The 18,870-nt window shown below is 36.0% G+C and overlaps 1 protein-coding gene across 5 annotated transcripts in view; it reads right to left on the reverse strand.

The window, feature by feature from the left end:
* LOC110450084 (pleckstrin homology domain-containing family H member 1-like) overlaps positions 1 to 18,870 on the reverse strand; it is a 250,357-nt gene that overhangs the window by 135,661 nt on the left and 95,826 nt on the right. For 4 of the 5 annotated variants that reach the window (XM_021497335.1, XM_021497336.1, XM_021497341.1 and 1 more), the window contains one exon: positions 11,384 to 11,446. In XM_021497335.1, coding sequence (XP_021353010.1) covers positions 11,384 to 11,446 — 63 coding nt within the window. Of the gene's footprint in view, positions 1 to 11,383; positions 11,447 to 13,822; positions 13,939 to 18,870 lie in introns of those variants that run through there. The other variant, XM_021497337.1, reaches the window with a different exon arrangement.

Here is an 18,870-nt window from a genome sequence, read left to right on the forward strand (position 1 = left end):
TATAGCTGTAACAATTCCGTGATATTGTAAGAAATTTGCTCTAACACCATATTTTTCTCTTAATTCAAAAAAACTGAAGAAGTTGTTGTTATCCTTTTTTAAGTCATTAACTACTACAACTCCCTTCCTATACCAATCCTTATAAAAAACACTATTATTATCTATTTTGATTTTTTCGTTTAACCATATAGGCATGTCGGAGATCTGTTTTGAATCTGTATATTTTTCCTCAAGAATAATAAGATTTTTCCATGCAAGAAAGACATCTTTCCAGAAAAGATTTTTACAGTTATTATGACAAAAGGAAATATAGTCTGGTCCACAGTTTACAAGAAGGTTTTTATCAATATTTGAATTAAAAATAATTTGCCACGTTCCTGTTGTTGAGAGTAATCTTCTAATCCAAGTTAGTTTTAATGAGTCTATAAATGATTTAATATGAATCATTTTGAGACCACCATCAGAAAAGTTTTTAATGATTACATCTCTTTTAATTTTATCAATCTTACTATTCCAGAGGAAATTATATATTTCTGTATTTAGTTTTTTCAGAAGTTGTCTAAAACTTTAAACATAACTGACCCCTGTAACCTTGAATAAAGGTCCAGATCATTCATTTAAACAAACTTGGTAACTCTTGGTAGTCTCCTGAGTGTGTAACTGGCCAAATATCATCGGCTCTACATCTATAGTTTATAAATAAACAAGCTGTGGTTTATAGACAAACAAGGGCCAAAAACCTGTAGTTTATAGACAAACAAGGACCACACATCTATAGTTTATAGACAAACAAGGGCCAAAAAGCTGTAGTTTATAGACAAAAAAGGACCATACATCTATAGTTTATAGACAAACAAGGACCATACATCTATAGTTTATAGACAAACAAGCTGTAGTTTATAGACAAACAAGGTCCAAAAACCTGTAGTTTATAGACAAACAAGCTGTAGTTTAGAGACAAACAAGGGCCAAAAAGCTGTAGTTTATAGACTTGTAATGGCCAAAAAGCTGTAGTTTATAGATTAATAAGGGCCAAAAAGCTGTAGTTTATAGACAAACAAGGACCATACATCTAAAGTTTAGTGACAAACAAGGGCCAAAAAGCTGTAGTTTATAAACAAACAAGGGCCAAAAAGCTGTAGTTTATAGACAAACAAGGTCCAAAAAGCTGTAGTTTAGAGACAAACTAGGGCCAAACTGATGTAGTTTATAGACTTATAAGGGCCTAAAAGCTGTAGTTTATAGACAATTAAACAAGGACCAAAAAGTTGTAGTTTATAGACTAATAAGGACCAAAAAGGTGTAGTTTATAGACAAACAAGGGTTAAAAAGCTGTAGTTTATAGACTAATAAGAGCAAAAAAGCTGTAGTTTATAGACTAATAAGGGCCAAAAAGCTGTAGTTTATAGACAAACAAGGACCATACATCTATAGTTTAGAGACAAACAAGGACCATACATCTATAGTTTAGAGACAAACAAGGACCATACATCTATAGTTTAGAGACAAACAAGGGCCAAAAAGCTGTAGTTTATAGACAAACAAGGGCCAAAAAGCTGTAGTTTATAGACAAACAAGGACCATACATCTATAGTTTAGAGACAAACAAGGACCATACATCTATAGTTTAGAGACAAACAAGGACCATACATCTATAGTTTAGAGACAAACAAGGGCCAAAAAGCTGTAGTTTATAGACAAACAAGGGCCAAAAAGCTGTAGTTTATAGACAAACAAGGACCATACATCTATAGTTTAGAGACAAACAAGGACCATACATCTATAGTTTAGAGACAAACAAGGACCATACATCTATAGTTTAGAGACAAACAAGGGCCAAAAAGCTGTAGTTTAGAGACAAACAAGGGCCAAAATGCTGTAGTTTATAGACAAACAAGGGCCAAAAAGCTGTAGTTAATAGACAAACAAGGGCCCAAAAGCTGTAGTTTATAGACAAATAAGGACCAAAAAGTGCTGTAGTTTATAGACAAACAAGGACCAAAAAGTGCTGTAGTTTATAGACAAACAAGGACCAAAAAGTGCTGTAGTTAATAGACAAACAAGGACCAAAAAGTGCTGTAGTTTATAGACAAACAAGGGCCAAAACGCTGTAGTTTATACACAAATAAGGGCCAAAAAGCTGTAGTTTAGAGACAAACAAGGGCCAAAAAGCTGTAGTTTAGAGACAAACAAGGACCAAAAAGTTGTAGTTTAGAGACAAACAAGCTTAAGTGTCATACAGCTATAGTGACTTATATATATATACAGGGAAATAACTTTCGCCTTTATGCCTTCCAAAATGAGGACAAATTTATCACAGCAGCTAATATCAGAACAAAGCAAACCATATATAATATTACATAATGAAGGGTAAATATGGATTTTAGTTGTGAAGGGAGAATGTTTGACAGGGTGAAAGTTTCCCAAGTATGAGATATACAGCTATTTTAAAATACACAAAAAGATCCAGAGCTATACAGCTATAAATAAACAATAGGTCATGACCCTAACACCTTTTGTTTAACCTAACACCTATCAGTTTCACCATAGACCACATTCTGTATCCATAAATCAAATTAGCATCGCACCATGAATGATATATAAATGTCTACAATTAAAATGAAATATAATGCCCACAATGATACGGGGTGTAGGTGACATCTTGTCACACTCTTGTCAGTGTATTTTAAGCATGTACCCTTTCTGATGAGTGAATATATAGGTGGTTATCAATATAGACATGGTTAAGCACCAGTGGGATCCAGATGATATTCTGTTGAAATGCTTCAAGTGGATGTTTGAGACCTATGGAGTCAGGACTATTACAAGCTGTACATCTGTGAACCCGATAACCTAACAAATTAAACAATACACCATTCCTGACTGACGGTTATGGTAAATGTTGCTCAGATTGTATTATTATTTATAGATGTAATTTATATCAGAATTTAACTCTTTTCATCGAAGTGTTTTCATTAATTATGACCACTAGGATATATATTGTTCCTGTATTTGTTGACCTCAGCTTATAGTGGGCCACCCACAGATTTCAGCTTTTAGAGGCAAAATCAGCTTCAAGGGCAAACTCAGATGTTTTATTAGACAAATTCAACTTTGAGAGTGTCTACCTGTAAATATACTTAACCATATACCTTTATAGATCTATCTACCTGTACAGGATATTTGCCTTTGGGAAATCACCTACCCTTAGTTTGCTTTCTTATACCTCAGCTATTGGGAACAAAAAGACTTCTGAGAAATCTTGATCAAAATGGATAAGGTCATTTTAAGAAGTTCAATACAATTTGTTTTTACTGTTTCCGGATCTAAACTATTTTTTGAGGATTTAGACTACATGGTAGGTAAAATGTAACAGTGACCTAGTCAGTACTATTGATCATCCCCTGCTCCCTAATACAGGTATTCTAGGTAAAATGTAACAGTGACATAGTCAGCACTATTGATCATCCCCTGCTCTCTAATACAGGTATTCTAGGTAAAATGTAACAGTGACATAGTCAGCACTATTGATCATCCCCTACTCCCTAATACAGGTATTCTAGGTAAAATGTAACAGTGACATAGTCAGCACTATTGATCATCCCCTACTCCCTAATACAGGTATTCTAGGTAAAATGTAACAGTGACATAGTCAGCACTATTGATCATCCCCTACTCCCTAATACAGGTATTCTAGGTAAAATGTAACAGTGACATAGTCAGCACTATTGATCATCCCCTACTCCCTAATACAGGTATTCTAGGTAAAATGTAACAGTGACATAGTCAGCACTATTGATCATCCCCTACTCCCTAATACAGGTATTCTAGGTAAAATGTAACAGTGACATAGTCAGCACTATTGATCATCCCCTACTCCCTAATACAGGTATTCTAGGTAAAATGTAACAGTGACATAGTCAGCACTATTGATCATCCCCTACTCCCTAATACAGGTATTCTAGGTAAAATGTAACAGTGACATAGTCAGCACTATTGATCATCCCCTACTCCCTAATACAGGTATTCTAGGTAAAATGTAACAGTGACATAGTCAGCACTATTGATCATCCCCTACTCCCTAATACAGGTATTCTAGGTAAAATGTAACAGTGACATAGTCAGCACTATTGATCATCCCCTACTCCCTAATACAGGTATTCTAGGTAAAATGTAACAGTGACATAGTCAGCACTATTGATCATCCCCTACTCCCTAATACAGGTATTCTAGGTAAAATGTAACAGTGACATAGTCAGCACTATTGATCATCCCCTACTCCCTAATACAGGTATTCTAGGTAAAATGTAACAGTGACATAGTCAGCACTATTGATCATCCCCTACTCCCTAATACAGGTATTCTAGGTAAAATGTAACAGTGACATAGTCAGCACTATTGATCATCCCCTACTCCCTAATACAGGTATTCTAGGTAAAATGTAACAGTGACATAGTCAGCACTATTGATCATCCCCTACTCCCTAATACAGGTATTCTAGGTAAAATGTAACAGTGACATAGTCAGCACTATTGATCATCCCCTACTCCCTAATACAGGTATTCTAGGTAAAATGTAACAGTGACATAGTCAGCACTATTGATCATCCCCTACTCCCTAATACAGGTATTCTAGGTAAAATGTAACAGTGACATAGTCAGCACTATTGATCATCCCCTACTCCCTAATACAGGTATTCTAGGTAAAATGTAACAGTGACATAGTCAGCACTATTGATCATCCCCTACTCCCTAATACAGGTATTCTAGGTAAAATGTAACAGTGACATAGTCAGCACTATTGATCATCCCCTACTCCCTAATACAGGTATTCTAGGTAAAATGTAACAGTGACATAGTCAGCACTATTGATCATCCCCTACTCCCTAATACAGGTATTCTAGGTAAAATGTAACAGTGACATAGTCAGCACTATTGATCATCCCCTACTCCCTAATACAGGTATTCTAGGTAAAATGTAACAGTGACATAGTCAGCACTATTGATCATCCCCTACTCCCTAATACAGGTATTCTAGGTAAAATGTAACAGTGACATAGTCAGCACTATTGATCATCCCCTACTCCCTAATACAGGTATTCTAGGTAAAATGTAACAGTGACATAGTCAGCACTATTGATCATCCCCTACTCCCTAATACAGGTATTCTAGGTAAAATGTAACAGTGACATAGTCAGCACTATTGATCATCCCCTACTCCCTAATACAGGTATTCTAGGTAAAATGTAACAGTGACATAGTCAGCACTATTGATCATCCCCTACTCCCTAATACAGGTATTCTAGGTAAAATGTAACAGTGACATAGTCAGCACTATTGATCATCCCCTACTCCCTAATACAGGTATTCTAGGTAAAATGTAACAGTGACATAGTCAGCACTATTGATCATCCCCTACTCCCTAATACAGGTATTCTAGGTAAAATGTAACAGTGACATAGTCAGCACTATTGATCATCCCCTACTCCCTAATACAGGTATTCTAGGTAAAATGTAACAGTGACATAGTCAGCACTATTGATCATCCCCTACTCCCTAATACAGGTATTCTAGGTAAAATGTAACAGTGACATAGTCAGCACTATTGATCATCCCCTACTCCCTAATACAGGTATTCTAGGTAAAATGTAACAGTGACATAGTCAGCACTATTGATCATCCCCTACTCCCTAATACAGGTATTCTAGGTAAAATGTAACAGTGACATAGTCAGCACTATTGATCATCCCCTACTCCCTAATACAGGTATTCTAGGTAAAATGTAACAGTGACATAGTCAGCACTATTGATCATCCCCTACTCCCTAATACAGGTATTCTAGGTAAAATGTAACAGTGACATAGTCAGCACTATTGATCATCCCCTACTCCCTAATACAGGTATTCTAGGTAAAATGTAACAGTGACATAGTCAGCACTATTGATCATCCCCTACTCCCTAATACAGGTATTCTAGGTAAAATGTAACAGTGACATAGTCAGCACTATTGATCATCCCCTACTCCCTAATACAGGTATTCTAGGTAAAATGTAACAGTGACATAGTCAGCACTATTGATCATCCCCTACTCCCTAATACAGGTATTCTAGGTAAAATGTAACAGTGACATAGTCAGCACTATTGATCACCCCCTACTCCCTAATACAGGTATTCTAGGTAAAATGTAACAGTGACATAGTCAGCACTATTGATCATCCCCTGATCCCTAATACAGGTATTCTAGGTGGACATTTACAAATACAATTTGCTTAAAGTACCTGTAACCTACACATAAAACATCACCTTGTGTCTTGTACTTGCAAACACTTGCTTTACTGATTCACAGCGACCTCCAACACTTATAAATCCCCTTCACAGTGTGTATTGTATATGTCTATCTCAAACCCGGAGAAAAATCAATATCGCAAATATGGATCAATAAACAAAGAAACATACATATAGTGATATCAAAGTTTTACTTTCTACACAAACAATGTACATATTAAATGTGTCGTAATATTTCAAGACTGGCTGGTTCCTTTGTCAACTGATGTCTGAAGATACTGAAGATATATACCTAAAGTGTTTCGTTCCTAAACCAAAATCCTCTTTGATAAGTCCTTGGAAGCTGATCGATACAAAAACTGATATGCAGTTTCACTTTTGATATGTACTGTAAATCAACATCTGGTCTTTAACCTGTTTGATGATCATAACCTAGATCCCCCACAGGGAGGGGTTTATCCCATACAAGGAATGCCATTTACTCTTCAACAGACTCCTCTGTGAAGTTGATGAGTTGTGGTATGACTTATGTTTCTTGAGCCCTTAACTAGCTGATAAACCAAGCTGGCAGTCATCGATAGAGGTTTACATCAGTACTCCCAATAGATCTTTATGGTACAGTGTACCAGTGTGACAGCTAGTGATGTCAGAGTGATAGCAATGATAGAGGTTTACAACAGTACTCCCAATAGATCTTTATGGTACAGTGAACCAGTGTGACAGCTAGTGATGTCAGAAGTGTTAGCAATGATAGAGGTTTACAACAGTACTCTCAATAGATCTTTATTGTACAGTGTACCAGTGTGACAGCTAGTGATGTCAGAAGTGTTAGCAATGATAGAAGTTTACAACAGTACTCTCAATAGATCCTTCTTGTACAGTGTACCAGTGTGTTAGCGAGTGATGTCAGAGTGTTAGCATTAATAGAGGTATACAACAGTACTCTCAATAGATCTTTATGGTACAGTGTACCAGTGTGATAGCTAGTGATGTCAGAAGTCCTAGCAATGATAGAGGTTCACAACAGTACTCCCAATAGATCTTTATGGTACAGTGAACCAGTGTGACAGCCAGTGATGTCAGAAGTGTTAGCAATGATAGAGATTTACAACAGTACTCCTAATAGATCTTTATGGTACAGTGAACCAGGGTGACAGCTAGTGATGTTAGAAGTGTTAGCAATGATAGAGGTTTACATCAGTACTCCCAATAGATCTTTATGGTACAGCGTAGCAGTGTGTTAGCTAGTGCATGATGTCAGAAGTGTTAGCAATGATAGAAGTTTACAACAGTACTCCCAATAGATCTTTATTGTATAGTTTACCAGAGTGACAGCTAGTGATGTCAGAAGTGTTAGCAATGATAGAGGTTTAAAACAGTACTCCCAATAGATCTTTATGGTACAGTGTACCAGTGTGTTAACTAGTGATGTCAGAGTGTTAGCAATGATAGAGGTTTAAAACAGTACTCCCAATAGATCTTAATGGTACAGTGTACCAATGACAGCTAGTGATGTCAGAGTGATAGCAATGATAGAGGTTTACAACAGTACTCCCAATAGATCTTAATGGTACAGTGTACCAGTGACAGCTAGTGATGTCAGAGTGTTAGCAATGATAGAGGTTTACAACAGTACTTCCAATAGATCTTTATGGTACAGTGTACCAGTGTGTTAACTAGTGATGTCAGAGTGTTAGCAATGATAGAGGTTTACAACAGTACTTCCAATAGATCTTTATTGTACAGTGTACCAGTGTGTTAGCTAGTCATGTCAGAGTGTTAGCAATGATAGTGGTTTACATCAGTACTCCCAATAGATCTTTATGGTACAGTGTACCAGTGTGACAGCTAGTGATGTCAGAGTGTTAGCAATGATAGAGGTTTACAACAGTACTCCCAATAGATCTTTATGGTACAGTGTACCAGTGTGACAGCTAGTGATGTCAGAGTGTTAGCAATGATAGAGGTTTACAACAGTACTCCCAATAGATCTTTATGGTACAGTGTACCAGTGTGACAGCTAGTGATGTCAGAGTGATAGCAATGATAGAGGTTTACAACAGTACTCCCAATAGATCTTTATGGTACAGTGTACCAGTGTGACAGCTAGTGATGTCAGAGTGTTAGCAATAGTATTGAGGTCAAAGTAAACACAGTGTGACCTTTGGGTTTATACTGTGACTGATTTTGTCAATTAAGAAATGGCCACAAACTGCCAGGAGAATATCTATCAACCATAAGCATAGTCCAGCAAATCCCTCCCACAATCATTATCCCTAATTTGGGTTTGAAATGGCATTATATAGCAAATATGTTTTCAACTTATCTTTTGGAGTAAATTTAACAACAGTTATGACTTCATTTTAAAGAAATAACAATAAAAAGTGTTTTCTCCATATTAAGATTGTTTAGCAGGAAAACTTTAAAAAAATTACAAAATAATTTCAAAATATAATCAAATCTGTTTAACTGCTGCTCTATCTCCATTTTCTACTGATCTCAAATACACTGAAATTCTATTAATACCATTGTGATGCATTGCCATATTCCCTGAATTACTGCAGTATGAACATTCTTAGTAAAATAGTGACCCACCCTTAATGTTAAGCTAAGAATGAAGTACCGATAGTTTAATTGTTATTTTAAGAGAATTACAGCCAGGAAACTGTGTGCTGTCACGCTAACCTGTGTTGTATAATCTGACTCGTTACACAGAGCCTCACAGAACACAGTACACAAACTCCATTAGGTACACATAGCATCCTACCTTTGTGTTCCTTGTCATACCTGGAGACAACAGCTCAAGGTATCACAGTACTGTCAGAGTTACCTCCCTTCTACACAAAACTATATTACATCAAGGTCTCTTCTGATGCCATGAAAATAACTTTGAAAGGAATGTTTCATCAAATCAAAGAATTGTTTTTTAATAACAGGACAAAAATAAATACATTTGTACTTCAAAAATGTTTTTGGTGTGTTTGGTGTCAAGATACAGATCACATAAACATTAATAACATGTATTTATAATATAAAGTTAGCACAGTCAACCAATACAGATTTACCTGTACCCTGACAAATATCAATAAAAAACATGAAAAACAATACTCTCTTATTGAATCGCACCAGTGACCCAAGAAGATGGTGTAAGAACAACATGCACTGAACAGAAGATGTGGAGGCAGATGTGAATTCCCCGAACACTTACTGATACGAGTATATGGGCATATCCATTCCCGTCTAACGGGAACATTAAATTATCTCAATTTGTGATAAATTTCCTACAAGAGGGATTATCCAGTGCTTTCACATGATGTCAGAAATTACCCGACAAGATCTTTCCCTGCCAAAGTCCTGTTATTTTGAAAATTGATGAATAATAGCAATTCTGTTTAGTGACTAAGGAATGGACTGTTGCCTGTTTCTGTATTGACTGGTCTGACTTCCCCCGAGGTCTGTGAACGGTGTTGGCCACGATCATGCAACATGTGCGTCTACCCCGTGGGAATTTCTGTACAGATGTCTTGTGTAAAGTAAGAACCATAATAAAGTCATGTTGGAAATTATTCTCAATCGCACGCTTGTTAAATAATCAATACATAAAAAGTCCACTCGATTGGCACATAGTCTGTGTAACTTTTTCCAAGTTACAATCTCAACTTGTGTAATTATATATAATCTTCTAAAATTATATAGATTCAGAAATTTAGCTTGTAAAAAATCATGGGCATCCTAAGGAAGGGGTCAAACAAGTACTTCTTTATATTCCAAAATTTAGTCATACATGCAAGAACTATTTTTTTCAAGATGCCGGTCTGTCCTACATGTCTAAGAAGGGATCATTATTCTACATTTATTGTCCGTAATACTTAAGAGATTTGGGATTCCTTAAAGCAAGGGCAATAACAATTTTATTATGCCGAAAAAAAATCAATCAACAATAAGAACCCAATAGTAGAGACGATGAGGATGATGCGCCATTTTTGTTGTCTGCTTCCGTCATTTGGAACTAGGTTGTGGTGGCTCTTGTGCATTTTCTAGAGCGTGTGAGGGTAACATGATGATCCATTGACACTTGAAGGTACACAGGTTTTGTAATACATAAACGTCAGTCTGGATGCCAATCATGGCCGAAGCTCCGGTCTTCCCAGACTGGTAGTTATATAGATGGTGTGTGACATAACAACTGTCCTAGGCTCATGGACCCGACATTAAAGTCAACTACAGCTATCATGTCTCAAAGACTACATGCAACCCACCCAAGGACAAATAAGGTCAAAAAGGGTCAGAGGTCACATACAATCTGACTAAGTAGTTTTGTTTTACAAGGTCAGCACCACCTTTGTACAGATCAGAGAGAATTGGGTGATGCCTTTGTTTGACAGTTGTGTGTGTATAGGTGATACAGTAACAGACTTGTCCAACCTTATGGCAGTTGAACAGACTTCAAGGTTATAAATGTTTGTCATGGGAACTACAAAACTGACTGCAGCCATGCCTGTGAAAGCAGCCTAAACATGACAAAAGGTTTAAATTGTAATCAATTTTACAGATATCTTCGTCAGCTCTTTACTCACATAGCAGACTTTTCCAGAAGTTACATTATTCTGTCTAAACCAGACTTATAAACTAACGTCTCATGGAAATTATTGATGATTGTGAAAAGACATAAAAGCCTTATGTTTATGGCCCTGTCAAGGCTCCATCAAAGCCTTGTTATCATGTTGTGTTATCATCTTCTGTGCGATATTCAGAAGAACACTTTTTCCCCTTTCTTCTTCAGCTATGTAATTGATCTGACAGATTTAGTTATGAATATTACATACTGGAAAACTTTCGTTCAGTCAAATATTTACCCTTCACCGGTAAAATTCATATCACTTAATGTTACTTAATATTCACTGTCATGATAAATTTACCCTACTTACAGGAGGCAAAAAATAACTGCTTAATTGTGGCAAAAAAATCAAGCATACAGAATCACCTTAACCCCAAACAAACATTTTACACAAACAATGTACGTACTAAACATGTGTAACAAATACTACAACTGAGAAAAAAAAGATACCAATGTACGAAACAAGGAAACAGCGACCTACTTTTTGTTCTGCAGTTTCAGCTCGATTGTCTGCATCTGTTTTCTTTTCCTCTAAATCTTTCATCTGAAAAACAAAAAGTAAAACTTGAAAAAAAATCATCTAAATCTTTCCATCTGAAAAACGCCACATAAATCTTTATATTCCATCTGAAAAATAGAAAATACACTTTTATTAAATTTTCTTCTAAATCTTTCATCCGAAAAACTGAACATAAACTTGTATTAACTTAAATGGGTTTTAATACCTACAAATAAGACATGTGACAAAGAATAAAACACAGAAATCAATAGCACGGCATCGCTATGGTAAATCCTGTAACTATATCCAGATAAAATGTTTACTCAAGTTTTGCCAATACACGCTGTACCCTAAGGATTCCCTATATCCCTGAAACTAGGCTGTACTACTAAATTTTGAAATGAAACAAATCACCAATTTACTGAGATATACAGAAAAATTATTTTGGATTATATCTTATCCTTGGTCTAACCGAGAGCAAAGCAATAGGCTGAAAAGGACCAAACTAGAGCCAGGCAGCTGTTCACCAGTTAACCAGGGTAAGCCTGTGTTATACTATAGAGCTAGGAGAGGCTTCAGTAGGTACAGTGTTATATAGAGCTAGGAGAGGCTTCAGTAGGTACAGTATTATATAGAGCTAGGAGAGGCTTCAGTAGGTACAGTGTTATATAGAGCTAGGAGAGGCTTCAGTAGGTACAGTGTTATATAGAGCTAGGAGAGGCTTCAGTAGGTACAGTGTTATATAGAGCTAGGAGAGGCTTCAGTAGGTACAGTGTTATATAGAGCTAGGAGAGGCTTCAGTAGGTACAGTGTTATATAGAGCTAGGAGAGGCTTCAGTAGGTACAGTGTTATATAGAGCTAGGAGAGGCTTCAGTAGGTACAGTGTTATATAGAGCTAGGAGAGGCTTCAGTAGGTACAGTGTTATATAGAGCTAGGAGAGGCTTCAGTAGGTACAGTGTTATATAGAGCTAGGAGAGGCTTCAGTAGGTACAGTGTTATATAGAGCTAGGAGAGGCTTCAGTAGGTACAGTGTTATATAGAGCTAGGAGAGGCTTCAGTAGGTACAGTGTTATATAGAGCTAGGAGAGGCTTCAGTAGGTACAGTGTTATATAGAGCTAGGAGAGGCTTCAGTAGGTACAGTGTTATATAGAGCTAGGAGAGGTTTCAGTAGGTATAGTGTTATATAGAGCTAGGAGAGGCTTCAGTAGGTACAGTGTTATATCAAAGGTCTATCAGGTGGCCCAGTCAAGTTCCTAATCAAATCACTTGTTCCAGTGACAGTTTGATCAGCTACTGACCTTCATATTCCATGTCTGCTAGCTATCAGTAATTTCTTCTAGTAAAGAAATGTATCATAAACGTACATGTACGGTGTGAGATGGACATTCTGATAGATTATACAGACGTAAATCAACATCATTTTTCCTCAGCAATCTAATTTCACTATTACTTTGTTCGGCAAACACGAGTATCATCCCCTATATGTACGATAATAAATTGGGTATCTTTATTGGGGAATCGCTTACGAAACATTTTCTATATGTCACAACGTTAAATTGGTTAATAATTGATAAGCACTAAAAACGTCCTTCCCTAATGTCAAGGTCATAACCATATAGACATGCATCTCACAGCTCTACAAACTGCCAGCACAGGAAACGTTTATGAAATAATCTACATTTGTGGAGCAAACACCTTTGCATTATTCAACAGTAAAGAAATTGGACTTTGAAATTGGTATATGCTTTTCCCCTTGAGAATACTACATACAAAGCAGGCATCAAATAAATAGAATTGCTGAATCATGATTTTAAAAGCATCAGAAATTCTGTAAAAATAAAAGGTTCTTTCAGAGTCATGCAAAATTCAATTATATTTTAAGAGAGGAGTTATTTTAAAAGATTCTTAATGAAATAAACTGCAACTATAGCTTCAATGACGCCACAACGGAAAACATTGGTAAGTTATTCAAAACTGAGCAAACCTCTAGTCACATTCCTGGTTTTTCAAAATATAAAACTTTGTAAATTTTCATCATTTAAAAAAGAATTTATCTACATGGCAATTATAATTCAGCACATTTTTACTGTTCTGTAAATAGTGCTATAAGGACATGTGTATAATGATATGCAACTTGTTTTGGTAGATACATATCTCTAAATAGGACTACAAAACAATGGCCCTAAAAATTGATACGGTCAGTAACTTTGCGGCATGCCTCTATTGTCTATATTATGAACTTCCTGGTACATCCTGCCAAAATACATCCTTTTTTAAACAGATGCATTCAAATTTAAAATATATCCTATTAGAAGCTACATGTAAAGCTGATTAACAATTGGGCTCTACAAAAGTTTTAAAATATCAAGTTTTTGAATTTATGAATAAAAGTAAAGTGTGATTGTTCCAAAACCATACCTGTGCCCGACAGACAACGTGGAATCTCAACAAACCTGGGAGACTTTGATTTCCATGGTAACCCGTATACATGTTATGACATCGCAGTAAGTATGTACGCACAGTGGACTCTATAATGTCCGGGTACAGTTTACTGAGAATAAGGTGTGGGACTTTTATTATGCTGACTCTATCAAACAGTTGACTCACAAAACATTTCTGTGGTTATACACAGCGACACATCACCACAGAATATCTTCACAAAACAGTCGTCATTTTTCAATAAAGTTAAAAAAAAAAAGAAAAGAAGCCAGACATTTAACATTGTATGCATATTTGTTTCCCTTAAGAACATAAGAATAGCTTTGTTTTAATTCCTGTCTGTGTTAATCAGTACTTGTCTGTACTACCTAGTAACAATAGTATACCTGTATATTCTCCTTGTCTATTGTGTAAGTATAAATGTATTCCCACAGCTAGTAAGATGTCTAATCTATCACAATTCATCTTATGTTTACACCAGAAAATGTCCGTTTGAGTCAGGGGTGAAAATATAGCATAAAATGAAGTCAAATTATTGACCATACCTGTCTTGTTAAGTTGATGGCCTTCAGTAATCATTCTATAGTATCCTTTGGTATGATATATTAATTGAGTAATAAATTAGAAAATGTGATTGAAAATATCCTTAGTAATAAGAGCTTAGTATACAGTAACTGTCATGACTGTTCTCAATGGCGTTATAGCCCTTGGATACCAGCTTAGGAAATAGGTACTACAGCACATTCATAATATCTTTTGCAGAGTTATGGCCCTTTGATAATAGTTTAGAAATTAGGCATATATTTAAATTCAAGACAGGCTAGTATGGCAAATGTGTACTTGTGTGTTTGTGTTTTTATTTAGGATATGAAGTGGTGAGATTCAGACTCCTATTATCCTATGGCAGAGCTATAGCCTTTGGATAATACTTACAGAAAAGGTGTAACATTCACAATATCTTTTGACAGTGGTTATTGTCCTAGGATAGTAGCTTAGGAAATACATGTAGCATTCCCACTATTATTTGGTAGGAGTTATTGCCCTTGCACAATAGTTTAGGAAATGGCTTTAACATGTATAGTCATGCTATCCCTTGGTACAAGTCAATGCCCTTGGTAGTTTATAGACAAGCTAGCATATTCATACTATCAAGACAAAATGTTTTAAGCACTTTCTTCACCTCTGATTTCTAGTTTGATCCATATTTATATTATGACCATATTGCTGTATCCTCCATGTTATCAAGTTCCTGTACTAGAAAGATTACAATCTTTGCAATGTTGTCTGTAAATTACTATACATGTATATGCTTCTTGATTTCATATTTAAGTATTAATAATATAATTACACTGTGTCCATGTACAATTAATTAATATACATTTTACAGCAACATGTTTGGCTGTAATTATGCTAGAATTGTATTGCAATGTTGCCTTTGATTATACCTGAATTTATATTCATATTTAATGCTATTACTGTATATATTATTGCCGTAGATTGTAGAGAAGGCCTCAAGGGAGAATAGTTTTGTAACTAATTGAGCTACCTTCTATAAATAAAGCATTATTATTATTATTAGTATCATTTGGTAGGTATTATGGTTAGATTTATGATCTATCCCTTGGTAGGTCAGTTAGGACCCTGGAGTCTTTGGTAGGTCAGTTAGGACCCGTGAGTCTTTGGATATTGTTGGTAGTTACAACCCCTCAGGTGATGGTTAATACAAGGAAACAAGCATACTTAGTATTGCCTAGCAATACATGTCCCCTACCATTCCCCGCCAGTTATTACACTGTAATGATTCATAAAAATGGTGCCCTTTGGTGTTAATTTGGGAAAATGAAAAGTATACAATTAGCTTGTAACTGATTTTAATGTAATAACAATAAAAGAAATTGTAATGTTAGTGTTATGCCAGAGGAATTATATCGAACAAGAATTTTCTAAAAATAGTAACGGTGACCTTGACCTTGACCCACCAACCCTGAAACTCAAACTTGTCCGAGATATTATGGTCCTTTGTAATTGTGTGAAGTTTGAGCCAAATCCCTCAAGGAATAAAGCTGCTAGAGCGCTGACAAGGATTTTGTAAAAATAGTAACGATGACCTTGACCTTGACCCGTCAACCCTGAAACTTGAATTGTCCAAAATATTTTGGTCCTTTGTAATTGTGTGAAGTTTGAGCCAAATCCCTCAAGTAATGAAGCCACTAGAGAGCTGACAAGGAATTTCTAAAAATAGTAACATTGACCTTGACCTTAACCTAACAACCCTGAAATTCGAACTTGTTCGAGATAGGATGGTCCTTTATATTTGTGTGAAGTTTGATTAAAATCCCTCAAGGAATCTAACTGCCCAAGTGCTGACAAACATTGGTGTTACCGGTAGGGGACTCNAGTATAATGTTATACCCGTAGGGGACTTATAAGTATAATGTTATGCTGTCCTTAGGAGTAATGTCCCTAATTAAACATTAGCTGAGGAAATAAGTACAATGTTCTAAATTCCTCTGGTAAAATCACCACAGAAGTTAAGGAGATCATTAAAAATGATGGCTGATCATGAGATGGTCTCTGTTTCAAAAATGTTTAAGGTGGCTCCACACTTTCGTAATTAACGACCAAAAAACTTTCATATAATGGTTATGCAACTATGTAGAGTTGATTTTATGAAATCTAAACATTCTGATAGTTTTGGGACTTTTTTGGAAAAAATACCAAAAAATTAAATTTTCGTCAATTTTAATATTTTCTGTTTCTGTGTGTGTGTGGCATTGTTCGGAATAATAACAAAAATAATAAAATGAAAAGAACCATTTTTAATTAACCCTACAAATATTTTATTTATCGCAAAATATGTAACACATGTTACCCAAACTGTTTTTTATTGAATTTGTATGGATAAAAGTGATTATCTACAAGCTAAAAGCAAACAGGACACAAAGATCTATACATATAGAATGGGAAAATGAACAAAATATACACAATGGCTTTATGATAAATTTATTTTACATTTTACAATCATTTCGATCCGGGTGAGAGTTATCTTCCTTGACAAAAATCGGAACTTTTTGCAGAGGGGTGACATTTACACAATGACAGTTAACGTTGTCTCTGTTCACATATAAAAAAAATGATGGAAATAAATCAAAAATATGATATCAAAATTATCAATTTATTGTTCTTTAATGGAACCAAATTACCCTCAGTCATGTACACTTTGGACATCATTCCACAGTCCGCTAACTCACAGTATATTTATAATTACATGTCAGGTACATATGTGACCAGAGGCTATCGCATGGTATGCCGTTCTCACGTGCACTCACACATGCATTTCATAGGTATCTTGATATTTTACAACACATTATTTTCACAGAGTAAGTAGACTACATTTGTAAACACGATTTAATCGACATAGCGAAACTACCTCAACAGCGAAAATCGTAACGACCTCGAGCTTATGAACTCGTGTAAGCACGTGATATGCACATGTGATGTCGGAACGTCCGCATTCCATGTGTTTCCTATATGACCTTCTTGAGGTCGTCTGGTCTCATGTCACTGTCTTTCCGTGAGTCTGTTTATGGATCGGTTTGACCGTTTAAAAGAAAACGGCCCAGGTGTTACTATAATTTGCACTACCATATTGAATGCCCGATACGCAATACGGAAATAATGACACGGTGTACATGCACATTTCGATCAAGATAATTGAGTCCTAGCTGTACTTTTTCTGAAAGTACGTCACGAAAATGGACGCTGATGACGATGTGTGGAGCCACCTTAAATGTTTAAATATTTAAATTTTAAAATGAAGATTATAATAAATCCTTATCACAGAACATTTGTCATAAACAAAATATTACATAATTCAAAATTGTGTAACAAAATATTACAATTCAAAATTGTGTAACAAAATATTACATAATTCAAAATTGTGTAACAGGATACTGGTGCCTTAACTATTGTGGGTGTGCTGTAGCCGACCAATCCTGCCTGTTTCCTGATCTATAAATACCCATTACATAACGACCGGTCTCAGGTGTGTACAGATAGACTTCACAGTCCCCATGTACAATAGAGATGTACTTTAACTGGTAATACTAAAGCATTGTGGTAGCCACGCTATTGTTATAAACCTAAAAGGTATTTATGATTTACAAGATAAAACTTTGTAAAAAAACCACCATATGAATAATGCCAGAATTTGTTTTCAATGAAAGAAAATATCGCAGGTATTTCTAGTCTTAAACAAATGCATTTTTTTAAACAGCTAAATACCTGGAATTTAATAGGTTTTTATGATTTGACCAAAGCAGTGTATAATTTTGAATGAATCATTGCAGTATATAGACTTTAAATAAATTGTGAATTGAATTAATGCTTCACGATAGATCCAAGGGGGTATATTCAATGGCTTCCACAAGTCAGGCCTGTCAGTTTTCATATAAGCTCTTTTAGTTTGTTAATAACCACCAATCAGTATCTGGAGCTTGTTGCTGATGTTTGTTGACCTCCATTGTGACCCCTAAAACAAGGTCAATCCCATGCCTTTTGATTGTTCCCTCTCCACTCATATTCCTTCACATGCAAAACAGACAAAATGATGAACGACTTGCTGTCTTTTTCAATGCTGCATGCAATGCAATTTGTCATGTGTTCGCCAAAACAACAGTCCAGCAATGTGAATACCACAATCCTGTAAGCCCCTAAAGTAAGGGTACAAACGGACCACCCAGCCTCCCTAAGTAAGATGAAGGGTGGTCTATGTTGTGGCGTTGAGGAGGAATAATGAGGGTGGTCTGTGTGGCGGCAATGAGGAGGAATAATGAGGGTGGTCTGTGTGGCAGCATTGAGGAAGAATAATGAGGGTGGTCTGTGTGACGACATTGAGGAGGAATAATGAGGGTGGTCTGTGTGGCGGCATTGAGGAGGAATGATGAGGGTGGTGTGTGTGGCGGCATTGAGGAGGAATAATGAGGGTGGTGTGTGTGGCGGCATTGAGGAGGAATAATGAGGGTGGT

Source organism: Mizuhopecten yessoensis, unplaced genomic scaffold, assembly GCF_002113885.1.
Source record: "Mizuhopecten yessoensis strain PY_sf001 unplaced genomic scaffold, ASM211388v2 scaffold4977, whole genome shotgun sequence".
Taxonomy (NCBI): domain Eukaryota; kingdom Metazoa; phylum Mollusca; class Bivalvia; order Pectinida; family Pectinidae; genus Mizuhopecten; species Mizuhopecten yessoensis.